Genomic DNA, 26,731 nt, shown 5'->3' with positions numbered 1-26,731 from the left:
AATCTCACAGCTCAACTGGTTAAGGATATGCTTTCAATTGGGCGAAGCCGAGGTTCTATCCCCCGGCACGGTCATTCTAAGAGCCTACTCGGCGAGTAGTACTCGCAAGGAGCTGAGGAGGTCTACCGTGGCGCGCGCTGAAGTCGTGAATCAAGGTCGAGAATCAGAATCAGGGTTTGGTACCGGGGGTCCGGACCCCCGGTACAGAATCAAGATTAATCCCCGTGTTAAACTGTGAGCTTGTGCATCATGAGTATGATCCCGGATCATGCTCAAGGTGAGATTGCGATCTTGAATCTGAGCAGCTTTGAGGTTGAGTAAAAGAATCTCGACTCCTGAGAATTAATCTCGAATCACGAGTAAAAATCCCAACTCTGAGTATTTAATCTCGAATTGATGAAATACTCTGACTCAGTATCAAAAACTCTGAATCAGCCATTGAGTATAGATTTGAATCTTGAATCGTGATTAAGGATCAGGAATCGGATTCAGCGGCTGATTAAAATCAAGGATCGAGGATCTTGCTCATGATTACGTAATCTGACTCTGTCTCAAGTACTCATACTCAGAAATCTCGACTCTTTCTCCTGAGCTAAGAATCTGAATCAGTTCTCTCGAATCAAGGTGTGACTTGAATCATGAATCAGGATCAGAGCGTGAGTTGAATCATGGACTCAGATTCATGAATCAGGATCCGCATACGGCCCCAGAGCGGTCTTCCCAACTATCGTCGGAAGATATTCAGCGTAACTTGCACCGTGACGGGGCGATCGCGAAGTCGCGTAGTCTCTGCATTTGAGCAAGGTTTTTCGCAACATGGAAATGAAAGTAGCGGAAGTGACTTTATCTTGTAGTGTTTTCAGCATTTGAGCAAGGTTTTTCGCAACATGGAAATGAAAGTAGCGCAAGTGACTTAATCTTGTAGTGTTTTCATCATTTGAGCAAGGTTTTTCGCAACATGGAAATGAAAGTAGCGCAAGTGACTTAATCTTGTAGTGTTTTCATCATTTGAGCAAGGTTTTTCGCAACATTTCGGAAGTAGCCGGGATCGTAATGATCTGTGGGCTATAGACATTCTGGCCAGGTGGAAAAAATGGGCAAGCTTATGTCTGTCAAACGAGCAACTCAGAGTGTTGCGGGAAACCACATCAACTTGCGGAATGTCATAAAATCCTCGCCTCCAGCACCATATCAACAACGTTGCTCAAAGCGACGTCTGACTACATTTGGGCAATTTGAACAAAAAGTGCTGAACTAGAGGTTGCTGAAATGTGTATCTTCCGTGACCGTGCGAGTGGGTGGCCCGTCATGTGTCGTAGGCCTCGGGTTACGAGGGTGCATCTAAGGGTGCCAGGTCAAGGCAAGCAACTGCTGTGACAGCAGTGCTGTCATAGCTTTCTCGTTGGCTATCACTAAGTATTGTTGGACCGAGAAGTACGGATGAGGCACGATAATAAAATCCTTGTCATGTGGTTGATAATTTCTCAGCGGTGTATTGGCATCACAATAGCACTGTGACGGTGGCAGCGAAGTTCATAGAGGAAATCATGTCAGTGCGTTGTGTTCCAATGTGAAAGGCGTTGCTATTCCCTATTCGACCCCCATAGTTAGTTCTAATGCCACCCGCCGAAGCACATCGCACCTTGAGTCTACTACATCGACTCCACCTTGTCGTTGTTGGGATGCTGCTGATTGCCCAATTGGTACTATCAACGAGATGGGGGCGGCCTCATTGCAAGTGTCACACTTTTCGAGTCGTGGTATCCCTCGTATTTCATCGTGGTGTTCAAACGTAGAGATAGGTATAGGTTCTCGGATTATCGTGTTCGAAAAAATCATCAAAAATCTAGGCTTCACCGTCTCAGGGACACATGGCTGTGGAGCCGCCTCCGGTGCGCTTTTTCACGGCCACGCGCGGGACCGTGGTTATCTTGGTGGATCACATGCTGACGGTTGCTCGAAAAGTGGCGAGAAGTAAACCTTGTGGAGCAATCATATTGCCTTGTTGCCAGGCAGTATGGTGGCTGATCAACGAATTTTACTTATCAGGAGTGATTGTGTCTCAGGACCACTAACCACAGCTTGTGTTTACGTCCTGGCAGCGAGTTGCTGGTTAGCACTACCTGGGTCTACGGTTGGACTTGTACTTTTTTTAATGTGGCGATTCGTATCTTCAGTTTTCAACTACGTCAAAGGTCAAAGCAAAAGAACCTTCGAGACGCGTAATCTGGGAGTACCGTTGAGTAGTCATATCAACATGACAGGTAAATTCTCTATAAACGATGACACCACGTCTTCGAGTGAGACACCCGGCTGGCAAGCAGATGTTTCGAAAATATCTGATCGTCTCTTGGTCGGCTGCAACACTCCGCCGTGTGACGATGGTCCCGGAGTGGATGCTCTTGATTTCTGCAATGCAAGGTAGTATCTCCCCAGTATGTAAAACCATCGCCAATGAGTTCAGGCTCTTGCCGGGGTTCTGGCGCGCATTTGAATTACCACCGTCCGGCCATGCACTCCTGTCTCTCATGGAAATTGTTACTATTGCGAAGGATGCCACGAAGTTCATGTTAGCAGTTCCTGTAGGATGGGATACTCGCCTTTTCGATACAAGCAGGGTGACAGTCATCAGCATTGCAGGTTGCTTTTCACGTGGGAGAAAATCTCAGTCTCGTTGTCGCATAATATCTCTCTCATCATGGTATCATTTTATAGAATACATAACTTTTCGGTGTCATTTCTAATGTTCACTATTTCCACAGGTGAATATCGCGGTGATACTGGGATCCAGTTCAGACTCGTCAGAGGGTCTCGCATTGGTGTGCTGCTGCGTACTGGTTTTGCGGGCGTTGGCTAGAGATGGCCAGGAGGCGTTCTCTATATACGCCTCTCAACGGTAATGCTTTGGTCCGAATGGATGTCGCATTCATATTTCGTTGAGTATAAATAAGGCTATTGGCTGGGTCTCGCACGGTAGTAGCCCGAAGAATCAATATCTGTACGGACCTTGTTTCGAGTCTAGTATATACCACTTCTAGAACTGGGTCTATTCATTGGTCTAACGATATATGCCGATTCACTGACCGTCTTCGCGTGTTATCGCACTGTTGGTTCTTCTTCCCCTCACCTCGTTAAGTGATCTTATTTTATCTCCCGAGAAATTCTCTGAAGAAAAATAATTGACATCCCTAGAATCTATATCTCGCTTATCCATCAGTCATTCTCCGGCTGAGCCGCCGCGCATGACCTGTTATGACTAACTCCAGGTATGTAGAACCGGCGATCCGCCCCGAGGACGTCCTGCACGCGTCATCATTACGGCAGCTCGAGTTGCTGTCCCCGAAGTCTCACTTCCTCAACGAAGAGGAGACAAAACCTCCCCGAGAGTGGGCAGTTGCTTCTATTTCTGTCGTCAATGAACCGGACTGGGTGGAGAACGTTAACGTCAGCATAGTCAACTTGTATGGTGAGAAGAGTTTAGTACTAGAGCGACAAAACTTACTGAGGAATCAACGGAATATGGGAGCAAGTGTATCCTGGAAAGAGGATGAGGCGCCGAAAGTGAAGGGAGAGGTAGTAGTGGAGGCTCGGGAGTTTGAGTTGGTACTGTAGACGAGGAGGAAATAGTGGTTGTTTATTTTCCTAATCTCATTAACACATTCGAGACATGAAAGCACAAATCAAATCCGGCTTTCATGCGATGGAAGGCGATTCTCGCAAGATGAAGGTTTGAAGTCGTGAATCGGAAACTAAGGTTCAAACTCACAAACCTATTTCGACGAAAGCTCGCGTGAAGAAATTTATTTCAATGTCATGAGCTCGAGCTTGGCTTCATGCCCAATGTATGTATGGAGTGCACCTCACACCAACTCGCAGAAATCGATTGCTAATGCGGCTCCACTGAAGTTGTCTATGTTGCAGGGCTCATATTCTCAGAGTATGATCCCTGCAACATAGACCACATAGACAGAATATTATTCTGAGAGTCGAAGTAGTTTTGTTAGGTCTACATTGTCATTGAGAAGTGTATCACCAATCCAGGGGAAGTGCAGGAGCCACGCCTCTTCGGAGCATATGGCTGTTTGTTGCCAGAATCACCCCATTTGCAGAAGATGCTCGCGTCGAGCTCTGATGCGCACTACTTGAATTTGTCGATCGATCAGTGTGATGTGTTCGACTCCCGGTTGGCTAACACAGGTAGTTATGAGTTGTCCACTTGACGCTGTTTTATCGCTGGCATGATCCGTGAATAGATCTTTCTCGTGCCAACATGGTCGCGGTTTTATGGTAAGTGGCATGCGAATGTGATTTTCGAGAGAGTGAACTTCACTCAGTGAAGTCTACTTTCCTCTTGCGGTGTATGTGGGAAGGAGTTTCCGAGACTGTTGGTTCTCAATCATATGTGGAAAGACTCTGCAGGCACGATTCGTGTCGGAATTGAGAGTTATCCATTATGGGGGAATGACGAACAGTCTAGTTGATCGCAAACGCTCTCTTCGGCGCTCAGGTATCGTACTCAGTGTTTTACTGCGTCCAGCAGGCGAGTACACGCCACAGTCCACAGCCGTGTCGTTTCCCCCAAGTCCCGAGGAAATAGGAGATTTCTTACAGTTGCCTTCGCCACAAAGCTCCCAATGATTGTTTCGTGTTTGTTCTTTCATCCTGTCGCGTTGGAAAGTCGTCGAAATTGGGCTCTCAGTGGGTGTGCTTCTCGCAAGTCATGGCTTACTCTGACGATGAGGAAATGTCTGACGAAGGAAATCAGCGGCCGATGGTAGTAATCTCGGGTGTTTGTTTCCCGATGCACTCGCTACCTTGTAGGTCGTCTCAATGATACCAGACACGCTCAACAATCATCAGCTCCGGTGTTGCCTGAGGTAGATCCGTCCCGGAGATAGTGGGAATCAGTGTTGGAATATATGTTCCCTCACTGTCTCGGCTGAGCTCGGGAGTTTCCCCAGTAGTTGTAGAAGTTCACATACGAACTCGAGTAGAAGTGTACAGAAACCAATAAGAATTCTCTGAAATTTCCTCGGAAATGTCACCAGTAGTTGACCATATGTATATTTTTCCTCACTGATGGGAATGGTTTTTAGGTGTCATATTATCCTCTCGGTGTCCCAGTTCGTTCGCCATGGCTGTCCCAACTGTCAAGATATCGATATGGAAGGAGATAAGACTCTTGTGGAGGATTACACCACCAAAAACTTCTCTGGGTATAGCTTTCGTCCATGTGAGCAGTGTCGTGAATGGTATCATTGTTCAGAGGCGTGTCGGTGATGAATCCATCACGGAGCTGGGTGGCTCGTCAGCTGAAATTGAGTAAACCAACGTGGACTACCTTCTTTGTTCGGCCAGCTCTTTGTCAGGCACCTTTTGCGCTGGTATGTACGCAGTTGCCGCTCAGGGAGATGGAGAGGCTCAAGGGTGGGTTACTCCTTCTCAGGGTCTCGTCGTGATAGCTCTACCATTTTAGGGATTATGACGACGAATATGAAGAAGACTATTAACGGGTCACTTTGGTGCACATGGTTCTTGTTGTGTTAAAGTGATTTTCACGTGGTTGATGAAGATTAGTAGTCTTATACCAAATTTTTATCTAAGGACACGCGCCTGATGTTGGGACTCTGTCACAAGACTATATCAGGTAGCCGAACAGCTTTTTTTCGTCCACAATGTTATTCATCGCCCGGCCTTCAACACATCGCCGAGGAGGTTTGATCTGTCTACTAGTCTTGATGAGCGTTTCCCTGGCACTCTTAGTCGGCTGCAGGCCTTATGCATGGTTTGACCGGTCGATAATTGACGGTAAAGCCGAGGCCTGGAGAGAACGGTGGCGTATCGGAGGCGACTCTTTCGAGGTGGCGAGCCAGGATGACACTCCCTGGTGGTCAGATCTTGCAGTTTTTCTCATCGGACTAGCAATCTTCATTTGGTCGCTTCGTATTTCGGCAGTGTCTGAAGGGTTGCACCGAGCACAGTATGCGGTCCCCCCTGAGATCATTGGAAATCCCATGGATGATGGCTTGGGTCAAGATGAGTATTACAGTCACAAAGCGAAACCTATGTGGAGTTCTAATCAGTCGCTTATGGCTTTTTGGCTCCTCTTGGTCATGCCCATCTCACAATCGCTGACTCTACCGTGCCTCGCCAGATTTCTTCCTTCCGGACTTACCATGCATTTCATATTCCTCCTGGCCTGTTGCTGGATATGGTTCCGATCATACAGTGGTTGTTGCTCTGGCGCCGTGCCTGTTCTCTGCGCGCTCGTGTTTTGGCTGGCATTCTCAGTAGTACCTTCAGTACCTTCTCCCCGGAGTCTGTGTATAGCCTTATTCACTGGTGGCAGTATCGGCGTTATAACGCTCCTCACCGTTGAAGCTCTCGGTGTTTGCTGCTCGGGACCACTGCCCGCAGACTATACTCTGCCAGCGCTAGCCGTTTCGGCATTCATCGTTCTCGGACTTGCGGCCGTGACCTTCTACTCATACAACCAAGTTTCACCCCTTCAGCAGTCCATCACTGGCGACAACGGACTTTTAGTTCAAATCGAAGTCTGCTGTACTGTAGCTCTAGACAGTGTCATTGTCCTGGCTTTTGTGATTGCCCTACTTCGTGCTCCTGCATGGGCGCCTCCAGCGGCCACTCCTAACAAGACGGTGAACATTGAGATGGAAGCCGCTCAGTTCGACACGGATTGGACCAGCCACGCCGAAGCGTCATCGGTTGAGTGACTTCATTCCTCAAACACACTTTTGTATCATAAAATGAATTATAGTTGTCTCCGAGGTCCCATGTGTTTGCTGAGTTCAGTCGGGTTGATCGCATGGGTGGTAGTTGTATTAAATGCTGCAGACTCCGCGACGTTCGCAGTCACCGTCGACCTCCTCATCCTCGTCCGATTCGTCCTGCTCTTCGAGTGACGTGGACGTGAGCGCCTTGGGAGCAGCGGCTGCTGCAGCTACCGGTGTTGGTTCTAACAAGGGCAGGAGTATGATCAGCTCCCGAGACATTGAGGATGGGCCTTCAGAGGATGGAGTTGCCGATCAGGAATGGCCAGCGGAAGGGGAGGTGAGGGTGTGGCGAGAGTCTCCCCTTCATGTCGTTGTCTTTCAGTCTGTCGAGCTGTGTGGGCTGACTAGCTTCCCGTGGATGAACGGCGAGTTCGGCACGGTCGTTGGTTACGATATGCAGCACAACAGGTAACCCGCGATCAACTGAGTGGGTAAGCGGCAATGGGATATCATAAGCTAGCTTGAAGGTACGCAATAAAGCTGCAAGACGGTGCCATCAAGTCAGTTCGTCTTTTCAACTTGCGGCAGCCGAAAAACATGGACGTTGAGAACAACTCAGAGGAGGGCGCAGCGCAGCAGGAAGAGGAGGATTTCTCGTGGATGCAGAATTATGGGTTACAAACTAGTCCCCCATCTCCACCCAGTGTGAACTATGGTATTGCCAACGGCCGTAGAGATTCCGGTGGTGATTCATCTACACCGAGTACAGCATCGAAATTTGGCGACTTCGTGCGAGATGAAATGTCCGCCTTGGTTGATCTGGCGAGTGATATTCGGAGTCGCGGGATCTCCGGCGTGATGAAAGACGCTGTTTCAGATGTGAAGGATATTGTATCCAGTCAGGTGAGGCAGACAATGGATCTTGATATGCGTACTTTGTTCCGACAGGTTGGCCCTAGGCTGCCCGCGGGATTCCGAGCACACAGAGAGGAGGAAGAGCCGGTCAGTCGAAGTCGATGGCATCGTTATTTAAGGTGAGCCATAGTAAGTCATGACCCAGCGAGGCACGAAATTGGTGTTTCTCCGCAGGTGGAGACAACCGGGTATACTGACATATTTGATCTTTTTGATATTGTCCCCCACGGTGCCCCGAATCGTCGCCCATAGCGTGACTGCCACAACAATCGGGTAGGTCGGCCGCTCCTTGCCTCTGTTTAGACAGTCCCTATGTTTGCAGATTACTGTTATCATTGTTGCTGGGATGCAACTGCTTGCCCATCCCAAGACTACTCAAGGTTCTCATATTATTATGTTGGATTGTCGGGATCGTTGGCTTGGCTATTTACGATGAGCAATTTGGAGAAGGGCCGACAATCTTATCTTGGATGAGACCAAAACGGTTCACTTGATGATTGAGTATCATATTCAGTGTTAGAGTTTCGTGTTCCTAGTTACACTGAGGTGAAGGTCATCATAAGAATAGCCCATCAGAATATCTCTGGAGAATATCTCGTAAGAATGTCTCACGAGAATATATCCTTCGACGCTCGCCTAGTCACTCTCAAGTACTAGCGAACCCAACAATATGAGAGTGCACACAACACTAGGTGTCAAAATCTGGTACTCACATGTTGGATCTGAAAACTCGGAAGAAATCGTGTGTTCCATACAGCAAGAACGCGACATACTGGGCGGCTTCTGTGAGCTGGCAATATAAGGGGCAGTATATTCCGTGAACTTTCCTTGCCCTCTACGACTCGCAGTGTGTTATCAAGACGCTGTTGCAGCTCGGTTCTGTACCTGAACGAGCATATCGCACAATCATTTATGGAAGGACTCCGTGTTACGATTGCATCTCTCCTCCGAGTTGCATCATAATACTCCTGTGAACGTTTCTCAGAATTTCTCCTCGTCTCGGTGTCGTCGAAGAATTCTCGCAGTCCGTGAGATCGCTCGATCTCCCGTGCTCCAGACTTACACCACTGATCGCGCTTGCCGATCCTACGATACGTTGACCATCTCTACGACCTGGGTGATAGATGAATCTTCAGTTTTTTTGGAAGATTACACACCTCGCAGACCAGGGAAGAGGTTGGGGAGTTCGACGGCCAAATCTGACTTCTCGGGGAGGCTTGGTGTCGCCTAAGTAAGAAATGCAACTCTTTCACTTTCTCTCGAGGCTACTGGCCGCCGGAAGGCCATATCCCTTCTTCGCGAGAACTCCGATCCATGCTCAGGTGAGTTTGGCTGAGGCGGAGGCTGCGCAGAGAAAGTGAATCATGGCGGTCTCAGTCGAAAACTCACCTGCAGCTGCACTCGGTGTTGTATCTTCGGCGGAACTAAAATTTTGTGTATGATTTTCCTGGCGTGTGTAGCCTCGATCGGGAACGGTTGTGTCGCATCTCCGCTGCCTTCCGACTCTTCGCCTTCAAACTGTGGAAACGACGTACGAGGCGAACGAGCAACATCGTTCATAGTCCCTCCGTCACATCAGCGTTTCCGTACAACTCCTGTGAGATATTTATATCGATACCCTGTTCCGCTGATCACAAGAATACTGTAGTATTTTGAGACAGTGATCGGGCATTCCTACTTCCACTTTGTAGTTTCTTCCGTATCTGTCTGGTAATGGCGGTCTGTACTCTTCTTCTCTCGGCCTGAATGATCGTTCACCACTGAACGCGATGGTCGAAGGCTCACCCTCAAACTCTCCTCATTCTCGATGCGTTCTCGTATTACTGATTGCTGTCGCAGCCACTCTCCGCGACGTTTCTCGCGTGCGATCATAGCCTCGTGCCTGGAGTTGGAACTGAATACTTCTACCATGAACGCATTCCAACCTTTTTCGTCTTTCGATACGCTTCTCCATCTTTTGTCTCTTACCTTCCGCCTCACATCTCTCCCGGAGGTTTCGTAAAAACCTGAGGCAAGTCGTCACAGTAGTATCAAATAACAGACTCACTCTGGTTGCTGCTGGTGAGAGTCCACCCGGCAGTCCAGCGGAAGTCGATGAATTTCTGGTGTCCTGTGGATCACAGATGCACCCACTACAATTATTTCGAGAGAGTGGATGACACCGTTGATTTGCAATATTCAAAGCTCATTCTCTTACACTGCGAGCAGCCCTTCGGACTCGGCGAGCAAGCGGGTCATGGGATCGATAGCTGTTTTTGATGCTGCCACCGAAGCTCTACTTGTCGCGGGGTATCTCGAGTATTCGCTCGTTTCGGATGCACAGTGGGTGGTTGTCCTTCCTCGGTGCATTCTGACGGGACTAAACGGGGAGTAGAAATGACGCACCAGACCTGACTGGAGACAGTGGACGGCTATCTCATCTTTTATAGTGTTCACCAGATCTTCTGCGATTTGTAGAGCGTCGATTTTCTGGAACGGCGGCGTCATTCGACATAGTATCAACGGGGTGAAGAGCTCACCCCCAGAAGCCGCTACTAGCACACAAAAGCAGGATTTCCGAGAAAGCAATGATCATGTCGTCACAACAATAGCAAAAACTTGATATCATCATGCCGCGCAAGGTGTAATGGTATCTTCCCTTTCTCATCTGACGCAAGCCTTGCTCGGAGAGTCGATTGCTGGAGTGTTGGCCGGCGCTTACCTTCCAAGTACTTGTCGGCTCCTCGCTCGAGCAACTCCCGTATAACTTCCACAGCAGCAGCGATCCTCCCGTATCCAGCGGCCGAAGTAGCTGACGCTGTAACCGATGCCTACGGGGCGTGAGGTTGTAAGGGTCGAGCTCGTTGAGTCGTACTGCGTGATGGAGGGGTGTGAGGCCGTAGCGGTTTCGAACATCTGGGTCAGCGTTCGCGTCCAGAAGGAAAGACACAATGTCCCGGTTTCCTTGCTGAGCAGCGTAGTGCAACGCAGTGTCGCCGTACCTTCAATGAGCTAGTTGTACTCACCTGCCCGGTCCACCTAGCCCTGGCGTTACTCACGCATTTTGCTGTTTCAAGAGCTCAAATCTACTTTGCTCTCCGGCTTCACGTAGAATTTCACGGACCTGAGGACGGTGACAGTCATTAGTGTCATCACAGGGTCAATTAGATTTCACCTTCTGCTCTTCACCTCTGACACAAGCATACATCAACGGTGAGAAGCTCATCATACCCTGTTCTTCAACCTCGGCTTCTTTTCGTGTGATGAGCTTCTTCTGATTAGAATCAGAAGGCTACAAGTCTTGCAACCTTCTTGCACCTTCAAAGGTCTTGCAGTGCAAGGCCTTTGAAGGTGCTAGGCTGATTCGACTGTTGAACTCACATGTGAATCAGGTAGTTCAAGAGTTGGGCTCCCTAGGGGAGCCGGACTCTTCTTTTCTGTCTCTCGCAGTAACCTAGGAGCAAGGAGCGGCATAATCGGAACCTTAACCGCGTAAGAGACCTTCTTATCTCGGGATCCTTGGAAAGAGAGTAAGGTGTCTTTCCTTTATCAGTAGTTAAATCTCGATCAGCACCGCGCTCTAGTAGTAGCTTCACTATGCTAACATGCCCGAGCTGGAAGGAGCGTATGATAGTGGGCATCATCGAAATCTCGCACTCGTGCTGCATTGTGGAGGGGGGTCTGACCGAAGTCGTTTTGGATATCGAGGTCAGCCTTGTGCGAGATCAGGTCTTTGACAACATCCATCAGACCTGCATTTTGAACGATAAAGATGTCCGATATGGGATCGTTTCTAACAGATCCCATATCAGATTTCTAGATCGTTTCTAGTGTTCACATACCTCCTTGAACGGCATAGTGCAAGGCCGCATCACCGTAGGCGTTCTGAGCATTCACATCGACTCCTTCGCTTCTGAATAATCACTCAGTGGAGGTCAACGTGCCAGTCTAACTTGAGTATTTCTCGAACCAATTCCGCATCTTTCTTCACACAAGCGTACTGCAATCCAGTGTAGGATGCTGAGAAGGAGCTAAACTTTTTCCGCTGGTCTTTGAAAAGCTGTCTCCCAGCATCTCCGGTGCGGGAAGAAGCCTGCTGGCCCAGAGTTCAAAGATAAGAGTGAGATGAAGCGCTGCGCACCGCAGCATCGTTGACGTTCTGTGATTCTGCTACAACTTGCATAGTCTTCCGAGTGAGTTCCGAATTCAGCATGCCTGGTGGCAACGATAGCCCACCACTAAGCGGCCAGCAGCCGACCTTCGGGTGGGAGTCCGCATTTCTTTTTCTTATCCCATAGAGCGCCATAATCTGAGACTCAAATTGCTCTAGTGAGATTGCCGTGCTTCGAATAGCACCTTTCAGCGCCGAGAATATTTCTGGGCTTTTCTTTGCCGCATGATCGATTGGAAATTGACCGAATTTGTTTTGCGCATGAACATCGGCGCTGTTCTGGAGGAGGATCTCAACTATCTCGATGTCCGTGCCTGAAAGTAAGATAGGGCCGGATGCCTCTGGCCTGAACTAATGTCCCGTTACCTTTGCAAGCGTAGTGCAACGCAGTATCGCCGTAGATGTTTTTCATTGTGACCTGGGCTGGGTCAGCTCTCACTATACGCTGACCACAGTTCACTTCTGAGAGCTGCTGAGTCTCAACATACCTTAACGGCAGGCAAATCTCTTCTAGTGCAAGCGTACATCAGATCTGTGAATTCACTAGCCTCAGCACACTCATCCACTGGATCTCGTAGCATGCCACCACCGTAACCTCGAGGCAGCTCAGTTCATCGATTCGAGAATGAGTCCGCTCTGAGGTGCGCGAAGCAGCTCCTATCGCTACCTTGAGCTGCTGATGAGTAACTTTGTGTAGCTGCCTCAATTTCCTTCGTCAGAATCTGAAGTTCATTGAGACTCCATAAGAGCCTACTACGTTCTGACATCAGGGTTCAGCGGCTTCGTCGACTTGATAACTCGTCTCGTTTTCGAATCTTTTGTTAGTTCGATAGCCCGTTTGCCTACGATCGGTTGACACAATTCGACGAATGAGATTCGAGAAATTCAAAGATTTTCAAAGGTCTTCACCTTTGCCACTCCTTTTTTCCGTGTCCGCACCCCAGTGTATCAGGTGAACACACGCGTCTGCATGCCCCATCTGTGCTGCGTGATGTAGCGGGGTCTGGCCGTATTTGTTTTCAATATTCACTGAGGCTCTATGTCTGACAAGGAGGTCTGCCGCAATGATAATTCCACGAATCCACCTCAGCAACGCCAAGATGATTTCGTCGCTGCCGTTAGCCGCAGCGTAATGAAGTGCCGAGTCACCATAAGCGTTTTGGTGGTTGACAGGAACACCCACGGCCAGCAGACCATTCACGGCTTGAGCATCCTGTCAACGGATGTCGTGTTGGCAGATTCCCTGGAATGGTGTCTGACTCGTTTGACGCAGCTATACTGCAACGGGCTGAATTTCGATACGCCCCCGGTGTCGTATTCTTGCTTCAACTTCTCGTTTGGATCATCAGGCGATGAAGGCGGCATCTCCCTGTGCAGGAGAAGGAGCCCAATAAAGGCTCGGTAAGAACACTGCGCTGATTGTACACGGAAACTCAGCTGCTCGAACGAGACGCATGACCATCAATTTTGAAACCTTCTGCTGCCAAACGACCGTGGTCTCGCATACACTTTCTGAAGTCGATAAGCTCTTCTTGGCACTTGCGCCAGTCACGGTCGTTCTCGACGATGCAGTCCTCGAGGTGATTGTAGGACTCAGAACCTGACCATAGGAGCCGCTAGACAGCCATTCATCTAAACTACTCACACAGATCGAGCGGCGAACCATGATCAGGATCACCCCTCATTTCGGAACGATATTTCGGTATCTTTTGAGCAGATAGCTGAAAATGTCCAAAAACGATGGAAGATTCACATCCAGAATCGTGGATTAGCGGTCATTCAGGCGCGAGGTAGGATAGGACAGTTTTCGAGTAATTACAGCACGGAATGATTGATTGTCGAATACTGAACACACTGAGACAGTTTTCTTCCACGCGGCGTTCAACTTTTTCGAATCATCTGACCTATGGATGGATACTCTCGCCAGATCCACCCCGATATCTACATCCAGTCTCGTCAATCTTGTCATCGACATCGGGTGAATCATACAATCCTTGAAGATCTGGTAGAGTCGCGACTGAAGGGTTTTCACTCTCGTTTGCGGAAGGAGTGTTGGTACTCGACATACCTAGGTAGAAATAGGAAAGCTGCAATAGCGGTGACGATTATCACGGATAATGATAATCAGTCGGCCGACACCATAGATTCAAAACTGCACCCCGCTGAACTCAATGGTCATGCAAAGGCTACGAACAACACAACAGAATGGGCTCCTCGATACTGATAGATATTTACGTACGCTTGCGTGTATGAGTAGTAGCGATCAGTCCGTCTGCTGTTTCTTCTTGTACCTACCACGTCGATGAGACGATCCCAAATCCACTGTAGCCCCCACCTTCTCATCATGCTTTCGAGTTGCATGTGCATCTTCGGCTGCCCCTTCTTCGTTCTGGCCGACAATAAACGTCCATGTGCTCGTCTGAGGTTAACTACTGCGGAGGCTCGGGAAGCAAGTTCAGGTTCACCTCGCTTTTGCCGAACGAATTTTCTGGTTTTTTATTTCTATTTCACGTTCTTCGATCTCCTTTTCTCTCCGCTCGCGCTCTAGCAGAGAAATGATATATGGTCCAACGATGACAGCAACATCGATGATTACCTGCTTCCCGCTGTTGGTATTGTCGCTGTTCCTTCTTGAACGGATTCTCTCTAACATCGACACCTTTTCTTTGTTTCGTAGGCTCGGGGGCCGCAGGCATTTCATCTGAAAATTCCCTATGAAATGTACTCTTCTCGTCTCTTGCTCACCCAAAATCTCATCATCCTTCTTATCAGCCTGAAGACCTTCGTCAATCACCTCGTCCTCGGCCATGTTATGTTCTGGCTCGGTTGGCTCCTCAACTACCGGTTTCTCGTCCACAACAACTTTCGTCTCGTGAGTGGACTCAGTGACGCGAGGTTTACCAAAAGGGTTGAACAAACGATCTGATACAAACAGCATTCATCACCATTAAAGAGGGCTCAGGACCACCTTCGTAGTCCTCTCGAGCGGTATTAACACTTTCAGACTTGTCCTCGTGCTGGAGCATGCGATGGTACCTGATGCGGATTTCGATCGCCTGAATCGAAGGGAACAAAGTCCGTGGTACTTCTTCATCTGTTTCGCTTTCCGCTGGAACTTGTGCTGCTTCTCCCTCTTCTTGAACTCATTGTAGCCCGTAGACGGCTTTGATCGAGGAGGTGCCATTCAGCACGGAGCAAAGGATGTCGGAGAATCAACTACGGGGATAAAAACCCAGGGCCTTATATAAACTTCGTCACACTACGGCCGCCGAAAACCCATAGAAAACCCTGTGTGAATGCCAGAGATTCTTCCGTTCTGGTAAATCTATGAGAACAAATGACAGACTAAAGGTATCGAGGCCGGAGGTAATAGAAGCGTCTGATTGGCAAAAGTTCCAGTGAACGGCCTAACCCGAACCTTTTCGTGGGGATAATGGGCTTGCATGCGAGTAGTGAGCAAGATGCGAAGGTCGATAACAGAGAGAGAATCGAGAGAAACCTCCCAGAAGTACGGTATAAATCACGTAGGAATTTCCACTAAACACAACTCTATGAGAGCATCAAATTAAAACAACTAATAAGACTGGCAAAAGATAACAATGGCGGTCACTGCTCCGCGTAAAGTTCTAACGGAGACTCAATGGACGGTCACTATCGGCGATAATTTGTCGCGCGCCACAAAATCCATGGGGACCGAATGTACCGTAGAAAAGCTTTCAACTCAGACTGCACTGCTGTCGCCATTAACACAAGGTAACCACAAAACACTGCCACTCCCAAAACAAGCACGAAAGTACCTAAAAGTTCGCCTCCGAAAACATAGTATGCTGGTGAAGACTCACCTGCTTGTATATTAGCGAGTTGGGAATGCAGGAGATACGCGTTAATGACAATGAGCGAAATCGCGCACGCCCAGCAGATAATCTTGAGCCTCCTTCCAATCACCCAATCCTGAAGGCACTAAGTTCATCTCCACCACTCATTCTGGTGTTTACTACATGTCCCATGACTTTCGGGTCCCCGACGAAATGCAACAACGGCAAGAGCGCGAATGGTAGTTGAACCGACTGGAGAATATTCAGCCAATCGTTGACCGCTGACAGGGAAGCCGCTGACTCCCCAGCGGCACTACTCTGCCAAACGGCTACAAACAAGGCGGGGACCTGAAGGGGATAATTCCTCCATTAAGACAAGTCTTTACATTGTACCAGCGCTATTGACCTCGTCACAAGCAATCGAAGCCAGAGCGGGATGCGCAGTCCCAAGAAACCTTCCATGACGTATTGACCGGCGAGCGAGCCTATGAGGAGGACAGCCACTGATGATTACAAGACAACTCAGTGATCGACCACCGGTCATAGTGCTGGCTTGTCCTGCTGCTAAAACGCCTATTGCGAAGAGAGTGGCTGCGAACTCAGATGAGCCAACTAGCGAAGCGAGAGCCGATCCTCCATTACTAAGACCAATAGCTGTACAGAAACCTGCAAGAAAATGTTCCCGTGATATCCACACTCGATCTCTCACCTTCCTGGCCCATAGAATTCACGCAACTGCAGACAGCTAACTCGCACTCACTGGTGGCCTCTACAGCTGCAGTATTACATCCGAGCGTTCCGGAGGGGTTCGTCGCACAATGTGGAGAGAAGAACCCCTGAATGATGCCTTTACACTAATAGCGGAAAAAGGCTCGAACTCACCTGCGCGAAGCTGGTCATAATCGCTGTATTTATGAAAAATGAAATTGCAAGAGCGACCGCAGCATCCAAGGAGAAATACACATTGGCTTGCTCCAAAGCCCGAGGACTGAATGGGGAAGTTGGGAGAGATCAGCGCAGTAGAGCGAGCACTACTTTCGCCGGTCGATACGGCGCGTCGAGCTTATCAAGGCCGAGTGGAGATAAATGTTATGGGGCATTATAACAGCTCCGACTACTCCGACCATTTGGACAACAGCATATGAAGCCACGGAGGGCAGGAACCCTGAAACCACCAGTGATCAAGTAGAAGAAGAGAATTCTCCAAGCACTGCTTGCAAAAGGATCCAAATTTCGACCAATCCCGTCAACGTAGATGAGCCCCACCAAGAGGTACTACCAAGTGCCACATTGATCGGTTCCGGTTTGACGATGTCCAGGTTGGCAAAGAAGCAAGCGCACATTATCATTATGACCGACACTACAAAACCTTCCAATACTCGAGTCCCATGCAGGTACCTAGGAAAAACAGTAGCAACAAACACCGAAGCGACATCTTGGGAACTCACTGGGCTGCCAAGAATGTGAAAGTATCAGCGGCTGTTATAACACAGCCCATCCAGAGAGGAATGCCAAACAACAGGCGGAAAGCCACTGCGGAACCCAATACTTCCTGCGAGAGGACAATCGTACTCTGTGCGCTCTATTATTCACCCTTTCCTTCATTTCTGATAGTCTTATAGATATACATGCAATTTTCACATAGTTCAAAACCGTATCAACCTCTCAATCTAGTGACAGAGCTGGTGTCGGTGCAACTCTGTTATCACTTCCCTATGAGAGAACGTAGAATTCGAATATATATTCGGCTTCCTCAGCTTAGCTCAGGAGTTTCCGCGCAATTTAGAGAAGTTCACACACGAATTCGAGTAGGAGTGTTTAGATAACAAAATTTTTCACATCAATTTCTGAAATTTATTTCGAAATTTTCATATTGTCACCAATACGTGTAGCTGACTATGTGCATATTTTCCCACGCTCTAAAGGAATTTTTTCAACCGTTTTCAATACGAACGTATTTCCACTCGAATGTCTAATATCAAGGTATCCAAGTTTGTATCCCTAACAAGTTGACAACAACATTTTACAACCAATTTCGGTGAGTACACCAGTTTTTTCAGTGGACCAAAAACAACTCGCAAAAGACCAAAATAGATTACTATCAATCACAGAGCTGAATCGACTCCCAGCGAAACCCCTACCTGAATGTCAGAGCCGATAATAGCAATTTCGGTAAGTATCCACAATATTGTGCCTGTCCGCTGTCCGTACCCTTGACGACCTACAAGTACACCCCAATCCCCAAAGCGAAAGAGTAATCTAATTACAATGCTGAGCAAGACTCTTCCCAGTTACAAAACCGAGCCTAGCGCTGAGACACTGCAGGAGAAGACCGACTGCATGAGCCAGCAGCATGACCCAAGACAATTGAAAACCCGTGTAAACCTAAAACCAAGTAATAATTCGCCTCCGCGACTCGAGAAATGTTGGTTACCCCTGATTGCAAGTCGGCTTCTAGATTGCCCGGATCAAGATACGCTAGAGACATCAACCATCCCGGGCCGGCGTAACGGAAAAACGTACCTTACCAAGATGAGGTAAGACACACATATCCCCATGGTCGCCCGACTGACTATATGAGGCTATACAATGATGTCGCTTCACTTTGAGGGATTCTTGTACTCCCATAATGAGTACAGGAAAGAACCCATTAATGATGGATAGTAAGGATGAGCTAGCGAGCGACTCATGCCCAACTAGCAGGACACTTTATGGAGAGATTTCCCTCTAGTTCTCTGTCTCAATAAGCGCAAAATGCTCATTATGATCCCCGGAGTTTCACTGCAGTCGACCTCTCACGTATTAGATAGCATTGAGACAATCCAACCACAGCGGAACTCATTCGACTTCCCAGCCCCAGTTAGCTCCGCACGCCTCACGCCCACTAGTATTACGCATGCTGAACTTTGTCCGCCGCTTCTCAGAGAGGTCATCCGGTAGGGAGTCCACTGGGCATACCACTACTCTTCCTCGAGCAATATCTTCGTCATCTCCCGAAGATGCAGTACTAGCAGTTGCGGTCGGCAACAACAATGGCTCGTATGGTTCGGACGACCCCATCGATGGTGACAAATATTAAAAACCCTGCCACATCTCAAGTCGGGGGGAATTTTCTCTGGCTGGCAACACAGAAGCTAATTTTCAACTCAATAAATCAATGATATTCTGATAAGCTCTTTAACTCCACGACTAGATCCACAACGACTGCTCGAGGTCTACCCATTGGTTCAAGGGCCAAGGCCAAACTTACACACCAGTACGCAAATTCTGCAGAAGCGCGTGTCTTACTACTAAGTGCGCAACGTACGTGGCTGCCTGAGCCAAAGAAGCTCCCTCAATGTGTCACCAGAATAACAATCCCCTTTCTGCGAAAAGCAAAATGTTCACGTAATTGTGGTACACACCGAGAAAATTTGACGGAATGTAGAAAATGGGTTATCTCTTGGGATATTAGCGGAGCGTTGCGCGAGAGAGATCACCTCTGTAACGGAAGTGGGCGAGTCGGGAACTCACCGCGCAGGGCACGAAATCCCGTCTGTCGTTCTTCAACCTAACACTCTCGAGTTGCAGGAGTTTATGAATTTAATTTTCATCTTCTTGCTCGTCATCATTTGCACATCAGGCAAACCTTGTCCGGGAGAGATCAACCCTCGATCTGCTTACTACCTGATACCAATAACCTCAATAATATTCCATCAGAGGTGACTCATGCACGAATAATATATAAAGGGCAGAAGGAGAACCTTGTCACTCATCTCCTTGTTACATACGCCAGCTTGCCACCCCTCTGCCGGGGTGGCCATACTCGGTGGGGAAACTCCCATATCATCCGAGATGAACCGAGCGTTCTTCACGGAGATGCGAAAGATCAATCGACCTTTATCAGAGCTTATATCATGCAACTCCAGAACATGGAACGGCTTGTTCGTGGTCGAATCGACCTCTGTTGTAAGGCGCTGAAGAACCACTGATATCGGTGAAGCTCTGTCATTCTATCTTCAAAATATCAAAAAACTCGATCCGCCTATAGAAATCCTCTAGTACTGAGCAAACACCTAGAATTCTTATTTCCACACAAAAACGATACGATCAGCGTACTGCTGTGGAAATTTCACAGTGGAACGGTGCCGACATCCATCACTTTTCTCCATGGATGTATGGTTTAACACAACAGGACTCCCTTAAAAATCGACTTCTGGCAGGCGACTTACTCTGGAGATGCGCAAATACCAGAAAGTATGACTATGAATAAAAACGCCCCTCACTGGGCTGATACGTCTATGATACTAATTAACTACGAATCCTCCTTATCCTCTCCGTTCTGGAGCTCTTCCAGAAGCTGCTTCGCGTCGGAACACCTATCACTTCACTGTGATGAATATCGCCGATCGACCAATCGAATTACCACGAACTAGCCTTCTGTAGTTGTTCTATCTGCTGCTCAGTCGTCAGGCCTCCCTCGGGTAAGCCCAAATACTTAATAATGTCGTCCGGAGTCTTCTTGCTCACCCAGGAAGCAATCTACCACGAGCGTGATAACAACAAAGAGACGCTGCATACACCTACTTTAGCACAGCAAAGCAACACCAGTGGACGGACCAACATGTAGTTAGCGGCCAGCATCAAATCGAACACTTCCGTCTGACAACATACGCTCAAGAAAGAACCCTGGGAACGGCAAATTCTACTTCAACGTCTTTGTTCACGAACTCTGCATCCCATTTGCTGACACCATTATCAGTTAGGACCGCCCCTCGACGAAGAGGCTTAGTAATTTGACCTATTAAAAGCAGTCTCGTGTCACTACTAAGATGGAACGGCTCACCAGCGATGCCGTTAGTGTTGTGGTATTCAAGATATTCAACAATACGCTTGAGCTCCCGGCCGTTGACACCAGGGACCGGGAATTCCTAAGACGAAACTGGCGAGTAATTAGAACTAACCGGATCCACCTCGTTGCTCTCCCCACTAGAACCATCCAAGTAGTTAGAGAGCATGTCACACTGCTTCGCAGCCTGAGCTGAGATCTGAACGACTTCATCGTCCTTAGATCGAAGAGAGAGAACACGAGCAGCCATGAAACAGAATGACAAACTTAGACAACCGCACTGTCGTTACGTAAAGCCACCAGTCCAAATCTTGCGTTGTTGATCACCACCGGTGACTGGTCGAGACGAACAGTTCGATAGCTCTAGCTCAGCTCGAACAGAGTGCGCAACAATGCTTGTCAGCGTTATACTAGCCAAGGTAGCGATCACACAATACCCTCGGGGACGCGTATTTTGACTATAAATCCCTATATCGATTGGAATGGCACGCGCTTATTTTCATGGCGTATATGTAAATTCGCGGGTTACGACAGCGAATCAATAACATGTCAAGAACGGCTTACCACCTGCGCAACATCAATACAAAACATCAGTGTAATTTACCCAACTTCGCCAGGGCTTCGACCTGGCTGATCTTAGGTTGATAAGACAGTGGTCGTCTGACAATTGCTCACGGTAGTGAGCTAAGAAGCATGATCAATAATTCTGTTTAAGAATAGTCGGAGAAAAAGACGATTATATTCTCCGTCGAACCGTTCACCACTATCATACAGACGACATACTCGGGTCGACAGAATGATCACTAATCACGACCTCATCTGATGTACTGTACAGTTATCCAACAGAAAACGCAGGGAATTCAGTCCTCATTAATAGTGTACATCGATCAACCTCGGAAAAGCACTGTCTTTGACAACTACATTAATTGCTGTTGGTCGGCTGAAACGATGACTTCCTGCTAGTCACTAGTCGCCTGGGAAGGTAAGGCAAACGCTCTTTCTGCAATATTGACTGCAGTGTAGCTAAACAACGAGCGAGCGTAGTACCATGGAAAAGACAATACCGCTGTTCCCAGTTTAGGAGTTCTTCACCAATTCATGCCGTCTCGCCGATCACTGAAGCGCTCAGTAGCGAATGCCACAACAGCTGTAACTCAGTTAGGAGTATCTTCGGGTGTTGACATTGGAGATATCTTTTCACAGTTCGCTGGAGGATCTGATGGGTACTATTGTGACGCTGAAACGTGGAGTATATTCTGTGTTTGGAGTATGACGATGTTAAAGTTCTTGTGGATAGATATGTTACGCGAATCGGAAGGAAAGTGTCGACTTTCACTACACACTCGTGTTCTAATTCAGTCAGCATATGAATCAAACTAGTATACTTCCCCGAATGAAACTTTCATCATGAGAGGCTTTGCCATCCGAACTCAGAAAGGATTTAATGCTGTATTTTGGTAATGGAAAATTTGCAAATTGGTCGGGATTTACTTTCTTAGAAGACTCGTTGATATGGTTTTCGGTGGTAGCGATGAGAAATTAGGTTAGTAATAGTTCTCAACGAATTGGATGAGTATTCACGATGCTTTCTACGAGCAAACTTCTATTTATTTGAACTTTTTTGAAGCGCAGTTCATGTGAAAACCCTTTCACATGGAACGAAGAAATGTTTGTTATGCGTTATCGAATCAGATATGCCCAGCCTTCTGGTCGAAACGCTGCAGCAACAGTGGCCGTTGTCTACTGTGGACCAGATCCTAGCATAGGGCTGTTGTTTCGGAAATTTGGAAAGAAAGATTCGTTGACGAGAATGAAGGCATATGAGGAGTTGCGAGGCAGAGTTGAAGATAGCGATGGTAGACTTCCACGATTGAAGTATTGCTCATTGAGTCATCAGATGCCAACTCCAGCGCACTGGTGAGTATCTTGGAGCCATTTGCAGCGCATTATATGCGATCGGCTTTGCTGGATCCAGGTAGTACCTATGGTGGTCGTGATACTTCGTCATGTCATTTCGCGTTCATTTCGTGACAGTCGTAGCCGATGAGCCGTTTGATAGTTTAATGAGAAGCTCGTCAATCTAACAGATTTATAAGTAATGGATCTGATATGATACATGCGTAGAAGTTCTTCGCCATATGAGCAGCGTATGATTCAAATATATCGTTTTATCTTCGCCCGAAATGAGGAATCGAGGACGACTACATATTATTTAGTATATAGGGAGCTCCCGTAGAGAGTAGCAAGCGTAGCGACGGCATTTAATTTCCGATAGGAATTAATCGAGAGTTTCCCGTATAAGTTTGACTAGAAATGAGGAAATTTTCCAGTCATACATTTTGAGAATAATCTATATGCATAGGCGCAAGTTCCATCTGGAGTCTGCAGGTTTGCCAACATATGCTTATTCTCAGACTGGCGTTGTCGAGCCGCTTTGCACAACATAGTCGGTCTGTTGGTATCCAAGTTGAAGCGACATGCTGTGCGATATCTACCGGACATTCTGCCTTCACTGTATCTAGCCGGACTGTAATATCACCGGTCAAGAGACGAAGTTCTTTCTTGGCGTTGATCTCCCGGTTTGATTTCCACCCGGTTGATCGTCGTGGTTACGAACTAGAACTCTATAGAGAATTTCGTTGGCATGCAGGTTTGCGATTTATTGTCATCTTGCAGATACGATACGCACATTGAAGTTTGTCGCTCAGCATCTGCAGCATTGGCTGTGATTTTCCCACATCAGAATAAACGGGAAATGGCAATTTACGATAAATTCAGAGATTCTGTTCGGGAGGAGGTACTTAATAGTGGATGAATTTCGTGGCGAGTGACGTTCATCATCCTCAGATTTGGTGGTTGCTATCATCCGAGTGTACGATGCAGGAGTTAGACGAGAGATTCGGTTGCAGTGGTGGCGGCTCTAAGGTTGATGCTAGTGACGAAAGTGAGGAAAGATACGATCGAGCCGTCTGTGCTGCTCTTGCTGCAGTGCCAAAGTAATACGGTGTTGAGTGTCTCTGCCGATAAATTGAATATTTCCGCACCGCTCGTTTTTCGGAATTCTTAAATTCTTCATGGATGCACATATACTCTCCGAATTCCACATTAGCGGATCAACTCACAGACTGATTCCATCTCGGCGAAGATTTGTGTTTTCTCAAGAATAGACTAACTGCGCCGGATGTTTAGTTTCTTGCGTTCAGATTCGCCAAGGTGTGGAATTCGGACGGCAGTTCTGTTGATCCCGCTATTGCTACTATGGATTTCATGAAGTTCGCACTACCTCCATACCGATCATCTGTAATATCACTGTTGGAAAATATATTCGCTTCCCTCAGCTGAGGTTAGGAGTTTCCTCACTAATCATAGGTGTTTACCTACGAATTCGGGTTAGAGTATACAGAAACCAACAAGAATTTCCCTTAATTTCTTTAGAATTTCCATATTGTCGCCAACCGTGTGCAATGTGCATATTCTCCCTCACTGAGAGATACTCGACGGAAATCTAATGCATGGTTCTGCTAGGTACGTACTGCTGCTTTGTCACGCTGCCTCTTGCCGTTGTTTTCGGAGGATATTTTGAGGTCAAAGATTGAGCAAGAGGTGGATGTTGAGAAGATACTCCTGTTGCTGTCGGCCACTCAAGGTGACCTCACAGTTGGCGCTGCGACAGCACAGTTCGTACAGGTGTTGGCTGAGGAGAGGTAATAGATATAGGACGTCATTTCGAGGACAGTTTTGAATTTCAGTGATTTATGCGGAAAACTAGAATCGAGTCGCAAGCTCCGACAAAGGATATGTACGACAGTCGCGAGTGGTAGCAAGATCATCAAGTCGATACCAGCGATTATGCGAGGAATAGCTAGCAGCGATGACAAGGTGAGAAAACACTGTTGTTTCCTTTGAATTTACAATAAAACCTCATGATAAAAATTCACTGAGATAAACGTTGTGACCTATACATGAATCGTGCCAACTTGATTATGATTGGTTCCGTTGACTTTTCCAGTCACGAAGAGGTTCATGACGTAAGTTTCATCGTAGTGTACTTGTGGATGAATTATGTTTGCCGTGCGTTGCCGTCATATATCCTCCTATTGTGACAGGTTGCACTGAAGTGGTCCATTGAGGAGCTGACGCCGAGTATTCTGCGAGCTCTGGGCGCACCGCAACCTGCCCCTCCGCCGAGGGTCGTGTATCAGGTAATAATGGAAGGGCCTGCGCGATTGACGAGGTAGCCCACTTCTTGCCAGGTTTTTTCCGAATGTCTCGGAATTGCCGCTGCGAATAGCAAGTTCTTGGAATACAAGGACGAGATCACCGACTTATTTATAGAGCTTGCTCGGCACTTCATCAATTCGGGTGAGAATCGACTTCCGGTTGGTGCCAACCAGGATCTTGCTTATATTGACGATCAGCAAGAATGGTAGCGTTCGCTGATACAATATACGCTTATGGCGAACCGTAGCGGGTGTTAGTCTCTTAGTCAGTGTTGGAATCTATGTTCACTTTCCTCAGCTGACCTCAATGGATTTCTCACTGATTATAGAAGATCATATACGAATTAGAGCATAAGTGTACAGAAGCCAAGAAAAATATCAAGTTTTCCTCAGAATTCTCATATTGTCACCGACGCATTCTCTCACAGTGCATATTTTCTCACAGTGCTGATGGTAATCTGAACCCGGAGGATTGGGTGGTACCCGAATATGGTACTTTCGTTTGACTTGACTCTCTAGTGATGATGCGTTGCTTTCGCCTCGTGATAGACTGTGCATCAGTGGTTGTAAATCGATAAAGATAGTATCACTTGAAGAGTATTGTTCCACTCGGGACATGCCCTCTCATTTTCAGGTATTGACGACTCTGTCCCACCACCAAGTGCTACTGCTAAGATTCCCGAGGGATTCGGCTTGGCGGTCTCCACAGCTACTGAAGAGATCGCGGATGGAACCTTGTTGGTTGCGGATGAAGAGTTTCACAACTCCCCGAAATTCGCTTCTTTGCTCGCATACTGGCCTCGCTCTGATGTCGTTGTCGACACTCTCTATAGAGAGAACTTGAAGATTCGGAATTGGGAACAGCTGAAAGCGCTCGCCCAGATGATCGATTCGAGAAGACTGGTGGAGGATTTGGTGGCAATTGCGGAATTGCCTGACAGTGTATGGGAAATAGTTTACGAAAAGTTGATCGAAATTGCTGTTGAAGATCGCGCGGCGATTTATGAATGCATTTCGGATAAGTTGCTTGGAAGAAACGAAATCGATCGATTAATCGATGTACGCGAGAAAACGAAGTGGCCTGAAGTTCAATCGGCTTGTATCAGAGACGCACCAATAGACGTACTAGTCGACGCTGTTGAGGTAGAAGCTCCGTGTAGAACCGCGAATAGCAATGGCTTGGTTTCGTTTGATCTATGGTGCGAGAAGATTGCTCCTGCAGGGTATGCCGAGGACCTATTCACAACGGAGGAGTTTTGCGCGAACTGGGGTGGTGGAGATGTCGCGGTAGCTCGGAGTGTCCGGGTGCAAGTCGTACATCGGGCGGTGTCGATCTGTCTCTCTCACAAAGATGACGAACATTCCTTCTGGCTAGATGTTATTGATCGAATCGCTACTTGTGACGCAGAGGCTTGTCGCCTGGCTCGGCCAGATTGCGTCAAAATTCTGGTGGAAGGATTGTTCACGCGAGAAAAGGTCTCAGACTGCTGGCCTCCTTTAGCAGTTCTTTTCGCTTTGGGATGGCAAGACCTTGCAGAATCGCCGGAGCTGCCGAAACTGCATACTATATCCGATGTTAGAGCATCCCTAGTGCTCGAACAGTTGGGTCCGCTAGACGGTGTCGCGCGCCCAGAAATTACACGAGTGGCACTGGAGCTATCACAAGCTCGGGGCGGTAAACTTAGTGGCGAGGTTGAGAAGTTTATCAGCAGTGCGGTATCGTATGAAGATCAAGATATGATATTCTCTGATCTGGTCGACTTGGTGCGAGAAGATGCTTCTGCTGATTATAGTACTTTGGTGTCGCTGTTGTTGACACGACTCAAAAATATTAGCGTTGATCGCCTAGCAGAGGACCTCCTCAGTGAAGCTAGCTTGTTGAGATTAGTTTTGAGGATGAGAAAGGGTGAAGTGACTTCCGAGACTCAAGAGTTGATACGGAAATACTGGCAACCCAAATTGTCTTCGGATTCTCGTCAAGAGGTGACCAATGCGGCGAAGGTCATTGAAGCGTTGGGAGGAGGCAAGATTGATCCCAGTGTTGTTGAGAGGTTTTCGAGTATCCGAGA

At 47.7% G+C, this 26,731-nt stretch overlaps 7 protein-coding genes across 7 annotated transcripts; 3 read left to right on the top strand and 4 right to left on the bottom strand.

Moving 5' to 3' along the window:
* Window positions 1-2,257: 2,257 nt before the first annotated feature.
* Window positions 2,258-4,220, top strand: Pmar_PMAR019878 (hypothetical protein; the record flags this gene model as incomplete). The annotated part of the gene is made up of 5 exons (XM_002786154.1): window positions 2,258-2,421; window positions 2,465-2,582; window positions 2,763-2,896; window positions 3,267-3,573; window positions 4,005-4,220. The coding sequence occupies 5 exons, from the start codon at window positions 2,258-2,260 to the stop codon at window positions 4,218-4,220; spliced, it is 939 nt and encodes a 312-aa protein (XP_002786200.1).
* A 500-nt stretch (window positions 4,221-4,720) lies between these two features.
* On the top strand, window positions 4,721-8,306 carry Pmar_PMAR019877 (suppressor of ty, putative; the record flags this gene model as incomplete). The annotated part of the gene is made up of 12 exons (XM_002786153.1): window positions 4,721-4,774; window positions 4,822-4,877; window positions 5,097-5,216; window positions 5,267-5,322; window positions 5,370-5,427; window positions 5,774-5,861; window positions 6,856-7,071; window positions 7,117-7,202; window positions 7,262-7,637; window positions 7,683-7,768; window positions 7,824-7,922; window positions 8,186-8,306. The coding sequence occupies 12 exons, from the start codon at window positions 4,721-4,723 to the stop codon at window positions 8,304-8,306; spliced, it is 1,416 nt and encodes a 471-aa protein (XP_002786199.1).
* Window positions 8,307-8,798: 492 nt separating this feature from the next.
* Pmar_PMAR019876 (ankyrin repeat domain containing protein) lies at window positions 8,799-13,865 on the bottom strand (the record flags this gene model as incomplete). The annotated part of the gene is made up of 23 exons (XM_002786152.1): window positions 8,799-8,876; window positions 9,039-9,167; window positions 9,224-9,276; window positions 9,328-9,391; window positions 9,435-9,531; window positions 9,575-9,655; window positions 9,697-9,759; window positions 9,847-10,039; window positions 10,351-10,459; window positions 10,504-10,630; window positions 10,688-10,752; window positions 10,804-10,902; window positions 11,010-11,111; window positions 11,286-11,380; window positions 11,471-11,541; window positions 11,582-11,721; window positions 11,770-11,843; window positions 11,887-11,937; window positions 11,985-12,113; window positions 12,166-12,287; window positions 12,557-12,641; window positions 13,259-13,399; window positions 13,745-13,865. 23 exons carry the CDS (start codon window positions 13,863-13,865, stop codon window positions 8,799-8,801), a joined length of 2,289 nt encoding a protein of 762 aa, XP_002786198.1.
* Window positions 13,866-14,012: 147 nt separating this feature from the next.
* Window positions 14,013-15,017, bottom strand: Pmar_PMAR019875 (liver stage antigen-1, putative). Its single transcript, XM_002786151.1, has 7 exons — window positions 14,886-15,017; window positions 14,768-14,835; window positions 14,545-14,721; window positions 14,396-14,500; window positions 14,265-14,343; window positions 14,135-14,218; window positions 14,013-14,090 (listed from the first exon to the last, which is right to left on the bottom strand). The coding sequence occupies exons 1-7, from the start codon at window positions 14,981-14,983 to the stop codon at window positions 14,063-14,065; spliced, it is 639 nt and encodes a 212-aa protein (XP_002786197.1). The 5' UTR covers window positions 14,984-15,017; the 3' UTR covers window positions 14,013-14,062.
* Window positions 15,018-15,400: 383 nt separating this feature from the next.
* On the bottom strand, window positions 15,401-18,102 carry Pmar_PMAR019874 (Protein Malvolio, putative; the record flags this gene model as incomplete). The annotated part of the gene is made up of 13 exons (XM_002786150.1): window positions 15,401-15,596; window positions 15,642-15,750; window positions 15,798-15,962; window positions 16,008-16,099; window positions 16,152-16,280; window positions 16,324-16,450; window positions 16,497-16,602; window positions 16,650-16,779; window positions 16,891-17,012; window positions 17,063-17,166; window positions 17,756-17,835; window positions 17,882-17,999; window positions 18,049-18,102. 13 exons carry the CDS (start codon window positions 18,100-18,102, stop codon window positions 15,451-15,453), a joined length of 1,482 nt encoding a protein of 493 aa, XP_002786196.1. The 3' UTR covers window positions 15,401-15,450.
* Window positions 18,103-19,796: 1,694 nt separating this feature from the next.
* Pmar_PMAR019873 (glycoprotein FP21 precursor, putative) lies at window positions 19,797-20,697 on the bottom strand. Its single transcript, XM_002786149.1, has 6 exons — window positions 20,567-20,697; window positions 20,440-20,524; window positions 20,303-20,394; window positions 20,181-20,255; window positions 20,020-20,135; window positions 19,797-19,972 (listed from the first exon to the last, which is right to left on the bottom strand). The coding sequence occupies exons 1-6, from the start codon at window positions 20,690-20,692 to the stop codon at window positions 19,909-19,911; spliced, it is 558 nt and encodes a 185-aa protein (XP_002786195.1). The 5' UTR covers window positions 20,693-20,697; the 3' UTR covers window positions 19,797-19,908.
* An 824-nt stretch (window positions 20,698-21,521) lies between these two features.
* Pmar_PMAR019872 (hypothetical protein) lies at window positions 21,522-24,872 on the top strand (the record flags this gene model as incomplete). The annotated part of the gene is made up of 11 exons (XM_002786148.1): window positions 21,522-21,665; window positions 22,135-22,298; window positions 22,340-22,417; window positions 22,857-22,971; window positions 23,119-23,239; window positions 23,290-23,438; window positions 23,646-23,742; window positions 23,968-24,146; window positions 24,192-24,321; window positions 24,549-24,644; window positions 24,696-24,872. The coding sequence occupies exons 1-11, from the start codon at window positions 21,541-21,543 to the stop codon at window positions 24,870-24,872; spliced, it is 1,431 nt and encodes a 476-aa protein (XP_002786194.1). The 5' UTR covers window positions 21,522-21,540.
* Between the last annotated feature and the right edge of the window lie 1,859 nt (window positions 24,873-26,731).

Source organism: Perkinsus marinus (assembly GCF_000006405.1).
Source record: "Perkinsus marinus ATCC 50983 genomic scaffold scf_1104296931854, whole genome shotgun sequence".
Classification (NCBI taxonomy): Eukaryota; Perkinsozoa; order Perkinsida; family Perkinsidae; genus Perkinsus; species Perkinsus marinus.
Note: the sequence above shows the minus strand (reverse complement) of the source record. Positions and strands in the feature narration are given on the sequence as shown.